The sequence below is a fragment of the Lucilia cuprina genome, chromosome 2 (genome assembly GCF_022045245.1).
Source record: "Lucilia cuprina isolate Lc7/37 chromosome 2, ASM2204524v1, whole genome shotgun sequence".
Lineage (NCBI taxonomy): Eukaryota > Metazoa > Arthropoda > Insecta > Diptera > Calliphoridae > Lucilia > Lucilia cuprina.
This window is the reverse complement of record NC_060950.1, coordinates 13,809,402-13,826,899: the sequence shown is the minus strand read 5'-3', so window position 1 is coordinate 13,826,899 and position 17,498 is coordinate 13,809,402. Positions and strand designations below refer to the sequence as shown.

The following is a 17,498-nucleotide window of genomic DNA, read 5'->3' as shown; positions in this document are numbered from 1 at the left end:
TTTATTAATTATTTTTTTTTTGCGATCAATAGTTTAAGTTAATGATTGTTCAATTGAATTAAGCGTTAAGTATTAAATAATTTATTCAAATATGTACGAAAAATTTTAGCAAAGAATATGAACGATCATATCATGTTTTGGTTTTTTTTACAAAAATGTCTTAATTTATTAATAAAATTTCCGTTAGGGATAAAATTTATTAGAAAAGAAAAAAACACGCGATTTTGTCTTTGTGAAACTGGTTTAAGTATTTGAATGTTTATTTTTATTAAACAAATCTCAAAAAATCATCACTTTAAATATTCATTCAATCATTTAATTATTTTTATGGAAATTGACTAAAATTTTAAGTTGTGCGAAACACAAGTTTTGCACATTTTCTTTGTTTCATTAAATATAAATAAATAAATTATTTATTTATTTTATAATTAAAATAAAGTTTTACAAAAACCACTAGCATTAAAATGCAAATTAAAATTAGACAGACTTGACAGCTGAAATAATTTTAATCAGTTTTATAAAATGTAGGCCAAAGTCCAATATAAACTTCTTTTAATCGTTTTATAAATTAATGATACACCAACCACATCACACTTTCGATATTTTTTTTTCATTTTTTTTTTTTTGAAATTTAGAATTTACATACTTATTTAAATATTACAAATAAATAAATGTTTAAAAGAAACAACAAAAGTTTTGTAAAATTATAAAAAATATTATATGTTATAGCTGAATTTAGCGATGATCTTATGTTGACAGCTTATACTGAAGTTTTATCTAAAGTGAAAAGTTTTACTTTCGATTTGTATGAAAATTTGAACATTATTCACTTTGTTAGGATGATGTTTTTCGATTTTGAACAAGAACAAACAGTACAAGCAATCCTGGACGTGGCACCTCCCATCGCAACTAAATTCTGAAATTCTAATATATTAAAAACTATAACAGTTAGATACCTCATTTCAAGGTCATCTATAGCATTTCTATAATCATTAAGGATTAACATTTGGTGACTAGAGAAAGACATACCTCCCCTCTCAACCGAAAATAAAAGTTAGAACACCTGTTAAAATAGAACGGCTACAGTCCTGAAATTGTAGGATTTTTAATGAAAAAGTTTGATTTTAGAGAAAATTTTTGTATTAACAAGAGTTCTATATTCAGCTGTGTCGAATCTTATATACCCTTTACCATGATGTGTTAAAAAAAACAGTCAGTACAAGAACAAAAAATACCAATTGTAAAACGGTAAGGTACCAAAAAGTCCCCTTTTATGGGTTCTCACTTAATCCAGACTCTACATACTTAATTATATGTTTCTAGGTTCAATATTATAGAAATTTTAAAAAGTACCTTATGAAGAACGATAAAGTACCAAAAAGTCCCCTTTTATGGGTTGCCACTTAATCCAGGCTCTACATAATTAATTTCATAAAAATTTCAAAAAGTACCTTTTGTAGAACGAAAAAGTATCAAAAAGTCCCGATTTCTAGCTTCTTACCTAGTCAAGGCCCTACATGCTAAATTTCATGTTTCTAGGTTCAATATTAAAGAAAATTCAAAAACTACCTTTTGTAGAACGAAAAAGTACCCAAAAGTCCCCTTTTATGTGTTCTGATCTAATCCGGGCTCTACATACTTAATTTCATGTTTCTAGGTTTAATATTATAGAAAATTCAAAAAGTACGTTTTGTAAAACGAAAAAGTACCAAAAAGTTCCCTTTTATGGCTTCTAGCTTAAGCCAGACTCCACATATATAATTTCATGTTTCTAGCCAATAACAACATATTAGTGCTGTTCTCGCTCTGCTACTCTTTCTCTGCTGCTCTCGCTCTGCCTTGTTTTTATAAATACGAGAACAATAACAAAATTTACCGTATGATTATGTATTTTGTTTTTTTTTTGCAATTTCTGTTTGAGCATGAATAAAAAATCTAAATTTTTGATGAAATTTTCAGAGGTGGTCTCGAATTTTTGGTCAAATCTCCGTTATTTATGAAGAGATATTGCGGATTCTAAATAGCGATCTTTCCCAAAGACTGTCTAACAGAATTTTTGATGTTTCGTATCTCGCCGATATCTGGGGTCTTCTAAAAACTGATTTCAACAAACATATAGACGGACAGACAGACGGACATGTCTTAATCGACTCTGCTTTCTAAAAGGATCCAGAATCAAGAAGGTGAAGAGTATAATTAGAACATCTGGGAAAACAGAACAATCCTGAAATTGTAGGATTAATAGTTGGAGGTTTGGTTGTAGAGATTTCTTTTTATTAAAAACGTGAATTTGTATATAAATGTAAAAAGTGAAATTTGAATTGAATGAATTCTTAAGAAAAAAAATTATGACAAATTTGCCAAAGACTTACTTCATAGACTATACACAAACAGAAATCAATTCTCGTAGTTTATTGATATTTGATGAATAATCTTTAAAAGAATTTACAAAAACTCTAACAAACCTTAAAAGTTAAAATTGACACAAAAAATTTTGAACAAATATTTACTCTAGTAATTAAGAATTCATATAAATAATTCTCCTTACATTTTCAACACTATTTCTTACTAGATTAGATAATTAAATTAAATTAACATACATATTAACATAACAGCAAAACGTTTTGTTTACATAAACATTTTAAAGATGTGTTTGTAATTTTAATTTATTTATTAATAAATTAAAAGATTGTTATTTAATTAAAAAATTTGTTTATCTCTATAATTGCAGCTTTTTCTTTTTAATTGCTTACGAGCGCATCCAATCCAAGATGGGAAAACCTGAAGCTTTAAGTTATGATGCCAATAATATGGCTTACATCGATTTGGGCACAGCAGTTATACGCATGGAACAAGAACAACCACCACAATGGGCTTTAGAAATTGCACAAAAAGAATTGCGTGAAACACCGGAAGTAGTGGAAGAATCGATAAAGAAACTAAAAGAATTGATAACTGGTAATATTTCAAGATTTTTTTTTTGTAAATTTTAATAAAAACATTTTAATGATTAATTTGTTTTATCTTTAATTTTATAGCTGAACCCTATTTAAATTTACCATTGGATGATGAATATATGCAAATGTTTTTGAGACCCACACATTATTATCCAGAGAGTGCATTGAAAAGAGTAAGTATTGAACAGATCTAGGGCAGAAAAAAAACTAGAACAGAACTAGAACTGAACTAGAACTAAACTAGAACTGAACTAGAACTGAACTAGAACTGAACTAGAACTGAACTAGAACTGAACTAGAACTGAACTAGAACTGAACTAGAACTGAACTAGAACTTAACTAGAACTGAACTAGAACTGAACTAGAACTGAACTAGAACTGAACTAGAACTGAACTAGAAATGAACTAGAACTGAATTAGAACTTAACTAGAACTGAACTAGAACTGAACTAAATCTGAACTAGAACTGAACTCAATTGTAGTAAACTAGTACAAGCAAAATGTTATAATTTATTTTTCTCTTTTTTAGATAAAATGCTTTTTCAATATGAAATCAAAATATGGTGAAGCTTGCTGTAATGTCTTACCCGCCAAATTACAAAACGTTTTCGAAGCTGAAGTTCTACAATTATTACCCAATAGAGATCAACATGGACGCAGAATATTAGTCTTAGAGGCAGGCAGTAAGTAGCGTGAAATTTCCAATAAAAAGAAATTCAAACTAAAGCAAAATTTCTCCTTTCAGAAAAATGGAAACCCTCTAAAGTTCCCCTAGTAGATCTCTTCCGTGGCATACAGTTGACGGTGTTGGGCTCGATGGTAGAACCTTTATCGCAAATCTGCGGTGCCATTGTTATTATTGATGTTGAAGGTTTACCAATGGGTCATGTTATGCAATTTACACCAAACTTTGCCGCTATGTTATTGGATTATGTACAAGATTGTATTTGCATGCGTTTGAAGGCTGTGCATATTGTTAATAATTCTTATATTTTCAATATATTGTTTAACATATTCAAACCTTTCATCAGAGAAAAGCTAAGGAAGCGTGTAAGTATTTATTTAGGATTTGAAATTTTTAGGATTTTACAATTTTTTGATATAATTGCAGATTTTCTTCCACGGCAAAGATTTCAAATCATTGACTAGTCACATTGAGTCATCAGCTTTACCGCCCAAATATGGTGGCACTGCCACCTGGGAGTTGCCATCCGGTAAATTGTTAGGAGAATTTTTCAATTGTTATACAGCCGATTTTGAAAGTAAGTTTAAGATGAAATTTGTCTTTATTTTATAATTATTAAATATATATTTTGTTTTCTTTAAACAGAAGCCGACAGTTATGGTTTTACCGAGGGCTATAAAGCCAAAAAATAATTGCAATGTCAGTGTGCCTTTTTAAAAACATATTTTGCCAAATTATATTATTAACAATTAACTTGTATTGTTTAATTTTATTATTTTACTCACACATTACTTTTTTTTGTTTGTTATCATCTATCTTTATTTGATTTTAGTCTTTTATCTTTTTGTATGTTTTATATGTATATTGTTTTTATACTCCTTCCTTCTATTCTCGTTTAACAATTTTGAATTAAGTGTATTTAGTTGTAAAATGTGATATTTATTTCACATTGTGATATTATTTTCGCATTAATTTTTGAGTATTTTTTCTTTGTTTTGTTGAACGGGATAATAATACACACTTTCTATATACATATGTATAGGGATTAATATGCATAAATAATAAAAATTAGTTTAATATATTATTTGTTTGTTTAAAAAAAAGAAATTATATAAAATAAGGAATAAAAAATAAATAAAAACTAATGGTTTAAAGTGAATAATTTAATAAAATATTGTTTGTTTTTTCTTTGATGGGGAGATATAAGATTAATCGTTTTTGATTAAAATGTATAAAGATGGCTTTAAGCTGTAATTTTCACTTAATTTTCATTAAAAATACACCGAAAATAGACGTAAGAACATTAATTTTCAAACAAAACGGTTTAATTTGTGTAAATAATTGGCAACACTCACTGTATTTGTTTGTAAAACAGAATATTTTGCGCTAAAAAGTCAGAGAGCGAAGTCGACTTAAAATTGTCGTTAACGACGGCTGATCTGAAATAATTCGTCGGCGGCCAACAGTCGGCCCAGAGTCGTTCGTTTTTAAGGAAATTTAAGCTGTTAAATTTATATTCAAAACTAATGAAATATCAAAATTTAAAGACTGAGGATCAAGTCATTTAAACTGGCTTGAATCTCAATGAAGAAATTGTATAGCGTCCAGTTTATTCATATCTATCTATCTATCTATCTATCTATCTATCTATCTATCTATCTATCTATCTATCTATCTATCTATCTATCTATCTATCTATCTATCTATCTATCTATCTATCTATCTATTTACCTATCTCAAAATTCCGTCTCTAAGTATATGCTAACTTCGTATGAATATAGAATTATTCGAAATTTTTGCCGAGCCTTAGTGAAATTTTACCACTAGGTTGTTGTATTGACTAAGATACTGTTTAGAAATACAGTTTTCCTTACACAACTGTTTTATCATTTGCATATGAAAAAATTTATAACGTTAAATGGCAATACAGTTCAACAGCTGTGAGGTAAATGTCTTTAATTTTCATGAAAAAAAACAATAACAACTCTGTAGAACAAAAAACATAACAAAACAAATGTCATATAAAATATTTGACATTTATTAGTGAAAAAACAATGTAAAAAGGCGCCAAAATTGTGAACAACTATTTCCAAACAATACACAAAATTAATAAATTTATTATTAATTTATAAATAAAATAAAGAGAATTAAATAAATTCAATTATAATGGATCAATATCCAGATGAAAATGAAGAGTTTGAATTACAATATCAAGATGAATTGGAATTAATGAATGATTTTCCGCCGGATGAACAAAATGGTAAGTTTAATGCTGCTAGCAGAGACCAACTTGCTTATTCATCGAAATCTTTTGCAGATTATCGTCCTGCTGTGGCGGCCAATAGTACCCAAATAAAACCGGGACTTAGTCAGGTGACCCTGAATTCTCCGCAATTATCGCAAATCAGTTTTAATGGTGATGACTCGCAAATTTCCACACTGGCGGGACCAGTTAATCGTCGTTTGTTTGGCACCCCTAAACAGTCGCATGCACGAGGAGCCTCTACTCCCTTAGTGGCGAAAAGTAAAATGCCTCCTATACAAGAAGTAATCGATATCGATGATATGGCACCCTCGACCGCCAATAAAGCTTTAGAAGAGTTAGAAAGAGCCACCCTAAAACGCAAACGCTTGGAAAGAGATCTATTTGGTAATATTGATGATATATTTGGTAATGAAACCTATGAAGATCCCGAGGCTAAAAAAGCACGTACTGAAGAGGAAAGAGATTTGGAGATTATTGAGAAAATTTTGGAAACCCGCAAAAAACTACAAGAACAGAGTAAGGCAGTACGTAAAGATAACTTATCACGTTTGGAGGCTTTGCATGCTTTTAAAATGCGAAATCTTTCCTATACCATACCGCAATGGCCATTTATGCCCCTTAGACGTAGTGATGATGAAAGAGTTTATGTTAGATTTCATTCCGAAGATTATGAAACAAAAGCTATAAACGAAATAAAAGCAGCACCCACCATTGGCAGCCTTTTGGGGGAAAATAAACAGAAAATATGGGATGATGCCAATGAATTAATACTGAAAAGAGCTAATTCTAAAGCAAAGGAAATACAAGAAGTCATTGTGGTTGAACCCACCGCCGATAAAGATACACGTTTATGGGTAGAGAAATATAAACCACGCAAATATATAGATCTTCTATCCGATGAAATGACCAATAGAAGTCTATTATATTGGTTGAAAATGTGGGATAAGGTGGTATTTGGCAAGTAAGTTACAGAAGAGATCCACTCCAATAGCAATTTGTTTATAATTAAGTAAATTTTTTTGCCAGAGAATTTAAAGCCTTGCAGGCTAATGCTAATAATAATGGTGAACTTAATACCTTTAATAAACGTACGGGCAAATTTGAATCTACCGGAGGTTGGCGTCCACGTAAATCTAAACAATTGCTTAATACAAATGTTGATGAAATTGGCCGGCCCATGCAAAAAGTGGCATTGTTATGTGGCCCTCCTGGTCTGGGCAAAACTACTCTAGCACATACTATAGCACGACATGCAGGCTACAATGTACGCGAAATCAATGCCTCCGATGATCGTAGTCCGGAGGCTTTTAAAATGGCTTTAGAGAATGGTACACAAATGACCTCGGTAATGAATGAATCGAAGAAACCTAATTGTATTATATTGGGTAAAGTATGCAATTGCTAAGTTTAATGAAAATCAAGGCAAAAATCTAATAATTTATTTAAAATTTCAGATGAAATTGATGGTGCACCACGTCAGTCTATAGAGTTTCTGGTTAAATTCGTTACGGATAGTGTACAGAGTAAGGCGAAAACGAAAGGTGGCAAGGCAACACATAATATTTTAAAACGTCCCATTATATGTATTTGTAATGATGTTTATGATCCCGCTTTAAGACCATTAAGACAGATAGCTTTTGTGGTAACTTTCCCGCCCATAGATTCGGCCCGTTTGGCTGAACGTCTAGTACAGGTGGCACAAAATGAACGTTTAAAGACAGATTTTGGAACATTAATATCTTTGGCGGAAAAATCTGGCAATGATGTGCGTTGTTGTATATCAACGATGCAGTTTTTTAGGTAAGTGATGTACTATCGGGGAATGGGGTTTTCTAGTGAAACATTTTATTCGAATAAGAAAATTTTGAAAATTCATATTTACGCCTAATTTTTAGTTTGATATATTTTTTTTAAGGCGAATAAATTTTAAACGAATATTTTTTTAAATAAAATTACATCCACGCTAGAGTTTACAAATCGGCTCAGAATCACTTTCTGAGTCGTGTCCATATAAACCCTGTGCGCACATTACAGATATCTGGGGTCTTCTGAAAACTGATTTCAAAATACACACAGACATCCCCCCCAGGGGCATGTTATCTTGGTGAAGCCTTCACCTTGGTGTTATTTCAATCCCGGGGTGTAAAGAGGAGGTCAATACCTCTAGTCCGGCCGGTACTAAAGAATTGGTTACAGTCTACTGTTTGGCTTAGTCCTTGCATAGATTGAAAAGAGGTCAGACCAGAGCACCGTTACTCGCAGGACTATGTCCCGGCTGGTCACTTGGTTGAGGTTCCTTCGGTTAAAAGAATCATATAAGGTAAAGTCAATATTTCGGGATAAGTTACTGTGGGACTAAGCGTTGGAAATGAGTTGGTATTAGTTGTATATGGTATGGGATGAATGTGGGGTACGGTGGGCCTTACCCCACCCGTCTACCTATAATGAATGTGTCGTATGTTTTTCTCTTATAAATGTGTCGTATGAATGAGATGTGTGTTGGGTTGTATGATGATGGATGAAAGGTATCATATAGAAGTAGTAAGAACAATGTCTTCGGCTTATTTGATGGATTCGTACTTTGGTCCATCGGTTACGTCTCTAGGTGCTGTTGCCGAATGAACAGAGACCATCCAATGGTCAGAGATTAGATAGCTCGAGCACTTCAACAAAGTGCTTGTACATGGACCGGTCAATGCCAATGTACAAAAATTGCCACCTGAGTTCTTCATTGAAGGATAAAGCGGCGATGGTAGAGCGTTTTCAAGTCTACCCAGTGGGTGAAAAAGACCACCAAGGGGTAGGGCATCATGCCAGGTACTCACGTAAAACTCTTCACATTTATACCCTTCTCACGGGGGGGAAGGGTATAATAAACGTAAATTCCTCTACCAACACTGATGAGGATTGTCCCCAAGTCCCCTATGAACCCTCTTGTACAAAATCTCGTTTTTTAATCAAAAAAATAAGTAAAATATCCCAGACGGTCCATGCCCGAGTATTCATTCATACGTGTTTTCTATTTAAAAAGTTTATCCGGATATATTTTTCTACAAATATGATTATTCTTAAGTTTTTTTTTACAAAAGTCATAGTTCTTAAAAAATGTTAACACTTTTCTATAGAAAAAGTTAAATATTTTCTATAGAAAAATTTTTTTCAGATTTTTCATTAGATTTCATAATAAAATTTTTATATAAATCTTATTTTTTTAGCGCTCAAAAGAATGCTTTAAAACTGCAAGATGTTCTTAATAATAATCTAGGACAAAAAGATCGTCATCAAGGTTTATTCGATGTTTGGGGTTCAATATTCAGAGTAAGTTTGTCCTGTTTCTCAGAAATCTTCAATTAACTAATACTATTGCCATTTACAGATTCAACGTCCTAAAAAACAATTAACAGAGGCACGCGGTGAAGAAAAAGAAGCTCAAGTAACAATGACAGATATGTCTATAAGTACAAGAGTACGTCATACATTGGATGTAGTACATTCTGGAGGAGATTATGGAAGGTTGGTGAATTGGAAATTTTATAATAAGTATATAATATTTATAACATTTTTTTCGATAGATTAATGCAGGGTGTTTATGAAAATTATTTACAACAAAAAATGCCTGATCCTGATTTAAATGGCGTTGTGGAGGCTACTCAATGGTTTTGTTTCTCCGATATTGTACAGCAGCAAATTAATCATTTACAAAATTATACTGTTTATCCATATTTACAATATGGTTTCGTTATATGGCATTTGCTATTTGCTTCGTTGGCTTGGCCTAAAATAAATTTTCCTACTAAAGGATACGAGGTAAGTTAGTTTAAGGCTTAAGTATGATTATAGAAATCTTCATCATTATAATTATCAGCACAAAATTAGGTATATTTTTTATACCCTACACCACTTTAGTGGGGAGGGTATATTGGGTTGGTGATGAAGTTTGTAACGCACAATAATATTGGTCCTATAGCCTGCTTAAAGTATACAAATCAGCTCAGAATCATTTTCTGAGTTGATTTTGCTATGTCCATCCGTCCGTCTGTCTGTCCGTCCGTCCATGTAAACCTTGTAATCAAACAACAGGTCGCAATTTTGAAGATAATTCAATGAAATTTGGTATATGATCTTCTATTGTCCCAGGGACAGTTAAGATCGGTCCATTATTTCACCTAGCCCCCATACAACTGAACCCACCGAATAGGGCTTGTAAACCTTGTAATCAAAGTTAAGATCGCAATTTTAAAAATAATTCAAGGGAATTTGGTACATGATCTTCTATTGCTACAGTCACGAAGCCTATTGAAAATGCCTAACATTGTGCCATTATTTCACCTAGCCCCCATACAACTGAACCCCCAAATAGGGCTTGTAAACCTTGTAATCAAACTACAGGACGCAATTTTAAAGATAATTCAATAAAATTTGGCATATAATCGTCTATTATACCGTAGACGAAGCCTATTGAAAATGATTAACATCGGACCTTTATTTCACCTAGCCCCCATACAACTGAACCCCCGAATAGAGCTTGTAAACCTTGTAATCAAACTACAGGTCACAATTTTAAAGATAATTCAATGAAATTTGGCACATGATCTTTTATGATACTGTAGACGAAGATTATTAAAAATAGTTAACAACGGTCCATTATTTCACCTAGCCCCCTTACAACTGAACCCCCCAATAGGGCTTTTAAACTTTGTAATCAAACTATAGGTCGCAGTTTTAGAAATTATTCAATGAAATTTGGCAATTGATATTTACGCTACCGTAGACGAAACCTATTAAAAATGGAAAACAACGGTCCATTATTTCACCTAGCCCCATTACAACTGAACCCCCCAATAGGGCTTGTAAACATTGTAATCAAACTACAGATCGCAATTTTGGAGATAGTTCAATGAAATTTGGCACATGATCTTCTACTGTCCCAGGGACGAAGCCTATTGAAAATGGTTAACATCGGTCCATTACTTCACCTATCCCCCATACAACTGAACCCGCGAATAGGGCTTGTAAACCTTGTAATCAAACTACAAAACCCAATTTTGTAGAAAATTTAATAAAATTTGGTACATGATCTTCTATTGCCCCATGGTGTATTGTATTATATAGTCGACCTCGCCCGTCTATAACTTTTTACTTGTTTTCTTTGGTTTTGTTCGAAGAAGAAAAAAAAATGCTTATAAATGTTTTAAAATTCTATTCAATTGATGTAAGATGATGAACAAACGAATGAATGAATGGACAAATGAGCTTTTTTATGTTTGACTTGTAAATGTCATTTCATTTCTAAAACCATTTTTTTTGGTCTTGTTTAATCTTAGTGTCTTTAGGACATGTATAAGTAGATTTTTTTCAAATTTCAATGAATAAAATGCAATCAAGAGATTAAATGTGTTGTAGCACAACCTAATATAAACATAATGTGATGATGTGTTAAAGCAGAGGTTTTCAAACAAAAGAGGGAGGGGCCGTGCCTAGAGATTTTTAAGAGTAAAATGAATTCATTTTACACTTTTTATAATTTCATATTCAGCAATATGATAAACAAACAACTTAGAGGTTATAGTTGGGCGAGGCTGACCTTATAATAACCTACATCAGTATGAGAATAAAATGTAATTTAGTTTTCAATAATAAATCACATAGTTGACTTATACTTAAGCCATTTATTATGCACTTCACCTTCGTGAGAAGGTTATGAATGTCGAGAGTTTTACGTGAGTACCTGGTATGATGTCCCCCTACTCCACGGTGGTCTTTTTCATTCACTAAGTAGACTTGACATCGGTCTACCATCGCCCCTTTATTCTTCAATGTAGAACTCAGGTGGTAATTTTTGTACATTGATTTTGACCGGTACTCGAGCTATCTAATCTCTGACCATTGGATGGCATCTGTTGATTCAGCAACAGCACGTAAAAGGTGGACCGAAGTACGAATCCATTAAATAAGTCGAAAACATTGTTCTTACTCACAGGGACACACTGTTGTAATTCCGATATGAACAGAGTATACTCTGAACATAACTGGAAAAGGAAGGAAAATTCAGTGGTATCATTTGTAGATGATACCTTTCATCTATCATCATACAACACAGCACACATCTCATTCATACGACACTTTTATAAGAGAAAAACATACGACATATTTATTATAGGTAGACGGGTGGGGTAAGGCCCGCCGTAGCCCACATTCATCCCGTACCATATATAATTAATGCCAACTCATTTCCAATGCTTAGTCCCACGCTCACTCTTCTGTGGGGTATCTGTTGTTTTCGGCAACAGCACCGAACATATCCCGAAATATTGACTTGACTTTACATCAGTCTTTTAACCGACACTTACTCTTCCCGCGAATTTGGGTTTAAACCACAGCAACTACGTGGATCCCGAAGGAACCTCAACTAACTGTCTAGTCAGGACATAGTCATGCCGGCAACTGGCCACCCGTAGTACCAGATTATGCGGTGCTCTGGTCTGACCTGTTTTCAATCTATGCAAGGACTAAGCCAGGACAGAGCAAGAGTAGCAGAGCGGGAGCAACACTAGTGTGTTGTTATTGGCTAGAAATTAAAAAATTGTATTTGGAGCCTGGCTTAAGTTAGAAGCCATAAAAAGGGAACTTTTTGGTACTTTTTCGTTCTACAAAAAGTACTTTTTGAGCTTTCTATAATATTGAACTTAGAAACATGAAAATAACTATGTAGAGTCCGGATTAGGCGAGAACCCATAAAATGGAACTTTTTCGTTCTACAAAAGGTACTTTTTGATTGAAGGTAGTTTGATTATAAGGTTTACATGGACGAACAGACGGACAGACAGACAGACGGACGGACATAGCTAAATCAGAAAATGATTCTGAGGCGATTGGCATACTTTAAAGTGAATATGGGACCAATATTATTGTGCGTTACAAACATCAGCACAAACCCAATATACCCTCTGCACTAAAGTGGTGTAGGGTATAGAAACCTAAACTCATTTCTTGTTTGATTTTTTTAGTGATTTCTTTTATATTATCACTCACTCATACATATATATTTTTTTCGCTAAAAGAAAAGACATTTTATAATCAAATCGTTGAAAAACAAAAATCTCTTTCAGTTTCAACAAAAATTGACAACACAAAAGAATATATTTCAATCTTTACGTAAATCGTTTACTGCCAGCACAGTGGGCATAGGACAGGGTAGTGCAGTGTTATTGGAAACAGTACCTTTGTTAAAGTATATATTATCGCCTCAATTAAGATCCGTGGCCATACAGTTATTATCACAAAAGTAAGTTTATTTATTGGACACACAATTCTAGAATTTTTTTTTACAAAAAAAAAAAAATTATTCGAATAAATAATTTTTATTTGAAGAAAGTAAGTTTATTTATTACACATTACACTCATATACAAACGCTCACACGCAAATCGAAATAGATTTTTTCCTTAAAAAAAATAATCGAATAAAAAATTTTTAACCGAATAAAAAATTTTTAATCTAATAAAAATTTTTATTCGAATAATTTATAAAAAAAAAATCTTTGTAAAAAATTTTATTCGAATTTAATTTTATAAAGAAAAAAAAAATAATTAAAAAAAAATTATTCGAATAAAAAATTTTTAATCGAATAAAAAATTTTTATTCGAATAATTTATAAAAAAAATCTGTGTAAAAAATTTATTCGAATTTAATTTTATAAAAATAATTTTATAAAGAAAAAAAATAATTCAACAAAAAAAAAAAATATTTGAATAAAAAATTTTTAATCGAATAAAATATTTTTATTCGAATAAATTTCTATATAAAACATTCAATTATTTTTGTTTTTAAATTAATTACAAAACATCATGTTACAAAAAACTTTCTATAGAAAATAATTTATTCGATTAAAAAATTTTTATTCGAATAATTTTTTTTTTATAAAATAAAAAAAAGTTTTCTAAAAAAATTATTTGAATTTAATTTTCTTATGTCAACTTTATAAAAAAAAAATTAAAAAAAAAATTATTCGAATAAACAATTTTAATCGAATAAATTTCTATAGAATAACAAAATTTTATTCGAATAAATTTCTATAAAAAACATTAAAATATTTGTTTCTTTAAATTAATTAGAAAAACATTATTATACAAAAAACTTTCTATAGAAAAAAAATTATTCGAATAAAAAATTTTTATTCGAATAATTTTTTTATAAAAAACAAAAATTTTTTTTAAAATTTATTTGAATTTAATTTTTTTATGATAATTTTATAAAGAAAAAAATTATTCGAATAATTTTATTCGAATAAATTTTCTTACTTTTATTCAAATATATTTTTTTTTAATTATTGGAATATTTTATTTTAAATTTGATTCGATTAACAGTATCTTACAAAAAACTTCATATAGAAAAAAATGTATTCGAATAAAAAACTTATAAATATTCGAATAATTTTTGTATAAAAAAAAACATTCGAATAAAATTAAAAAACAATATTCCAACAAAATTTTGCAAATACATTTTTTATTAAAAAAATATTCGAATTCGAATCTATTTACATAAAATATTGTATTCGAATAAATACAAATTCGAATAAATATTTTCTATATAAATTTTATTCGAATAAAAAAAATTTCTATGTTAAAACTTCAGTCGAGATAATGTATAAGAAATTATGGGAAAAAATTCATAAAAAAAAATTTGCGAAAAAATTATTCGGTTAAAAATTATTCGAATATTTTTTACAAAAAATTTTATTCGTTTACATTTTTGGACAGAAAAATATGTTGGAATCATATTATTAATAATCATATTATTAACATATTCGAATAAAACTAATCGTAAAAAAATGTTATTCGAATAAAATTAATCGAATAAAAATATTATTCGAATAAAACTAATCGAATAAAAATTTTCAAAATTTTAAGTTGAATAAAAAATAATCCAATAAAAATATTATAGATACAAAATTATTCGAATAAAAATGTTATTCGAATAAAACTAAACAAATCAAAATGTTATTCGAATAAAATTAATCGAATAAAACTAATCGAAAAAAATTTAATCGAATAAAACTAATCGTAAAAAAAGTTATTCGAATAAAACTAATCGAAAGAAAAATGTTATTCAAATAAACCTAATCGAATAAAAATGTTATTCGAATAAAAATAATCGAAAAAATATTATTCGAATAAAAACTAATCGAAAGAAAAATGTTATTTAAATAAAACTAATCGAATAAAAATGTTATTCGAATAAAACTAATCGAAAGGAAAATGTTATTTAAATAAAACTGATCGAATTAAAATGTTATTCCAATAAAACTAATCGAATAAAAATGCTATTCGAATAAAACTAATCGAATAAAAACGTTATTCGAATAAAACTAATCGAATAAAAATGTTATTTGAATAAAACTAATCGAATAAAACTAATCAAATAAAACCAATCGAATAAATCCAATCGAAAAAATTTTATTCGAATAAAACTAATCGAAAAAAAAATGTTATTCGAATAAAACTAATCGAATAAAAATGTTATTCGAATAAAACTAATCGAATAAAAATGTTATTCGAATAAAACTAATCGAAAGATAAATGTTATTCGAATAAAACTAATCGAATGAAAAATGTTATTTAAATAAAACTAATCGAATTAAAATGTTGTTCGAATAAAAATAATCGAATAAAAATGTTATTCGAATAAAACTAATCGAATGAAAAACGTTATTCGAATAAAACTAATCGAATGAAAAATGTTATTTAAATAAAACTAATCGAATAAAACCAATCGAATAGATCCAATCGAAAAAAATTTTATTCGTATAAAACTAATCGAAAGAACAATGTTATTCGAATAAAACTAATCGAAAGAACAATGTTATTCGAATAAAACTAATCGAATAAAAATGTTATTCGAATAAAACCAATCGAATAAAAATGTCATTCGAATAAAATTAATCGAAAGAAAAATATTATTCAAATAAAACTAATCCAAAAAAAAGAATATTATTCGAATAAAATTAATCGCATAAAACTATTATTCGAATTTAAATTTTCAAAAATTTCTAAATAAAATTTTTCCATTCAAGAGAACAAGCCGACTTAAAACATTGTGTTGAAATAATGGTAGATTTAGGTATAACTTATACACAAGTTAAATCAGCCGATGGTCCCTATATCTTTCGCATGGAACCCGATCTAGATACCATCATGCAATTTCCCAATTTTCCCGGTGTAACACTATCATACTTTGGACGTCAGCTAGTATCGCGTGAGGTGGAATTAGAACGTATTCACCGTTCAACACCAAAAGCAATAGGACCCGTTAAATCAGCGGCCACAGCAAAACCAAATACAAAAACTACATCTCCCACAAATTTACCCAATCATTTGCAACGTCTTAAACCGAAACGTATTGAAACATCTGCCAAGTCCAAGGCAAATAATGAAATGGTAAGTGAATTTATCTTTTATTCTAACAGCATGCTTAAACTGAATCATTTTATAATACTTACATAGAAATTATACATCAATATAAATACTTTTTGGATTATTATCTACTATTTGCTTTCATTCTGCCACTTTAGTATGCTATTTTAATAAAACTATTTTACTAGCAGTCGATTTACATAACAAACGTTAGATTTATAGAATTTAGTTTTTCTTTGTGTGCAAAAAACTAAAAAAAAAAAACAACAGCAAACAAACGAGAGAAAAAAAGGAAATGTTAACAAAAACGTGCTTAGGAAATTGAATTCAAATATGTAGATGGAATTATAAAATAGTTAGTTTTAACTATTTGGCTTTTAAATCATATTTATTGAGAATGTTAATGTAAAGATTATAAATTTTATTTTATTATATTAACTTGACAATAATTGATCAGATCTTTTAGGTAATCTATATATACATATACATTTTTCTTTATAAATACTTATTTAATTTGAAATTTTCTTTGAAAAAATTTCTTTGGATAAACTTTTTCGTTGAAAAATATATTAGGATAAATGTGTTATACAGAAAACTTGATTTAAATAAACTTTTCTATAGAAAAAAAAAAACAACTATCTATAGGAAAAAGTTAAGGGCTAAACTATTCCTTAAGTAAAAAGTAAGCGGATAAAACTTTTTCATAGAAAAAAGTGAAAAGGATAACGTTTTTCTACAGAAAAATATTAATCAATCATTATTCCCTACACCACTATAGTGGGGAGGGTATTATACGTTTGTGCTGATGTTTGTAACATACAAAAATATTGGTCCAATGCCTACCTTAAAGTATACCGATCGATTCAGAATCATTTTTTGAGTCGATTAAGACATGTCCATCCGTCCGTCTGTCCGGCTGGCTGGCTGTCCAAGTAAACCTTGTGCGCAAGGTACAGGCTGCAATTTTCAAGATAATTTGATGAAATTTGGACCAAGCATGCCAATTTTTAGAGAGATAATAGAATATTTGACGTAATTATGGCATAATTCAAATCGGAAGGTACGGTTGTATGGGGACTAGGTGAAATAATGGACCGATTTCAACCATTTTCAATAGGCTTCGTCCCTGTGCCAATGCTTGGTCCAAATTTCATCAAATTATCTTGAAAATTGCGGCCAG

The 17,498-nt window shown here is 29.9% G+C and overlaps 2 protein-coding genes across 2 annotated transcripts in view; both read left to right on the top strand.

Moving 5' to 3' along the window:
• LOC111679157 (alpha-tocopherol transfer protein-like) overlaps positions 1-4,787 on the top strand; it is a 10,160-nt gene extending 5,373 nt beyond the window's left edge. The window contains exons 2-7 of the mRNA XM_023440669.2: positions 2,732-2,958; positions 3,039-3,130; positions 3,487-3,640; positions 3,703-4,007; positions 4,069-4,219; positions 4,288-4,787. Of these exons, the coding sequence (XP_023296437.2) occupies positions 2,772-2,958; positions 3,039-3,130; positions 3,487-3,640; positions 3,703-4,007; positions 4,069-4,219; positions 4,288-4,334 (936 nt within the window). The 5' untranslated portion in view covers positions 2,732-2,771 and the 3' untranslated portion in view covers positions 4,335-4,787. The remainder of the gene's footprint in view (positions 1-2,731; positions 2,959-3,038; positions 3,131-3,486; positions 3,641-3,702; positions 4,008-4,068; positions 4,220-4,287) is intronic.
• A 902-nt stretch (positions 4,788-5,689) lies between these two features.
• The window catches only part of LOC111679156 (chromosome transmission fidelity protein 18 homolog), a 14,986-nt gene continuing 3,177 nt past the window's right edge, over positions 5,690-17,498 (top strand). The window contains exons 1-8 of the mRNA XM_046947721.1: positions 5,690-6,869; positions 6,935-7,293; positions 7,363-7,708; positions 9,124-9,226; positions 9,285-9,421; positions 9,481-9,715; positions 13,018-13,193; positions 15,979-16,342. Of these exons, the coding sequence (XP_046803677.1) occupies positions 5,809-6,869; positions 6,935-7,293; positions 7,363-7,708; positions 9,124-9,226; positions 9,285-9,421; positions 9,481-9,715; positions 13,018-13,193; positions 15,979-16,342 (2,781 nt within the window). The 5' untranslated portion in view covers positions 5,690-5,808. The remainder of the gene's footprint in view (positions 6,870-6,934; positions 7,294-7,362; positions 7,709-9,123; positions 9,227-9,284; positions 9,422-9,480; positions 9,716-13,017; positions 13,194-15,978; positions 16,343-17,498) is intronic.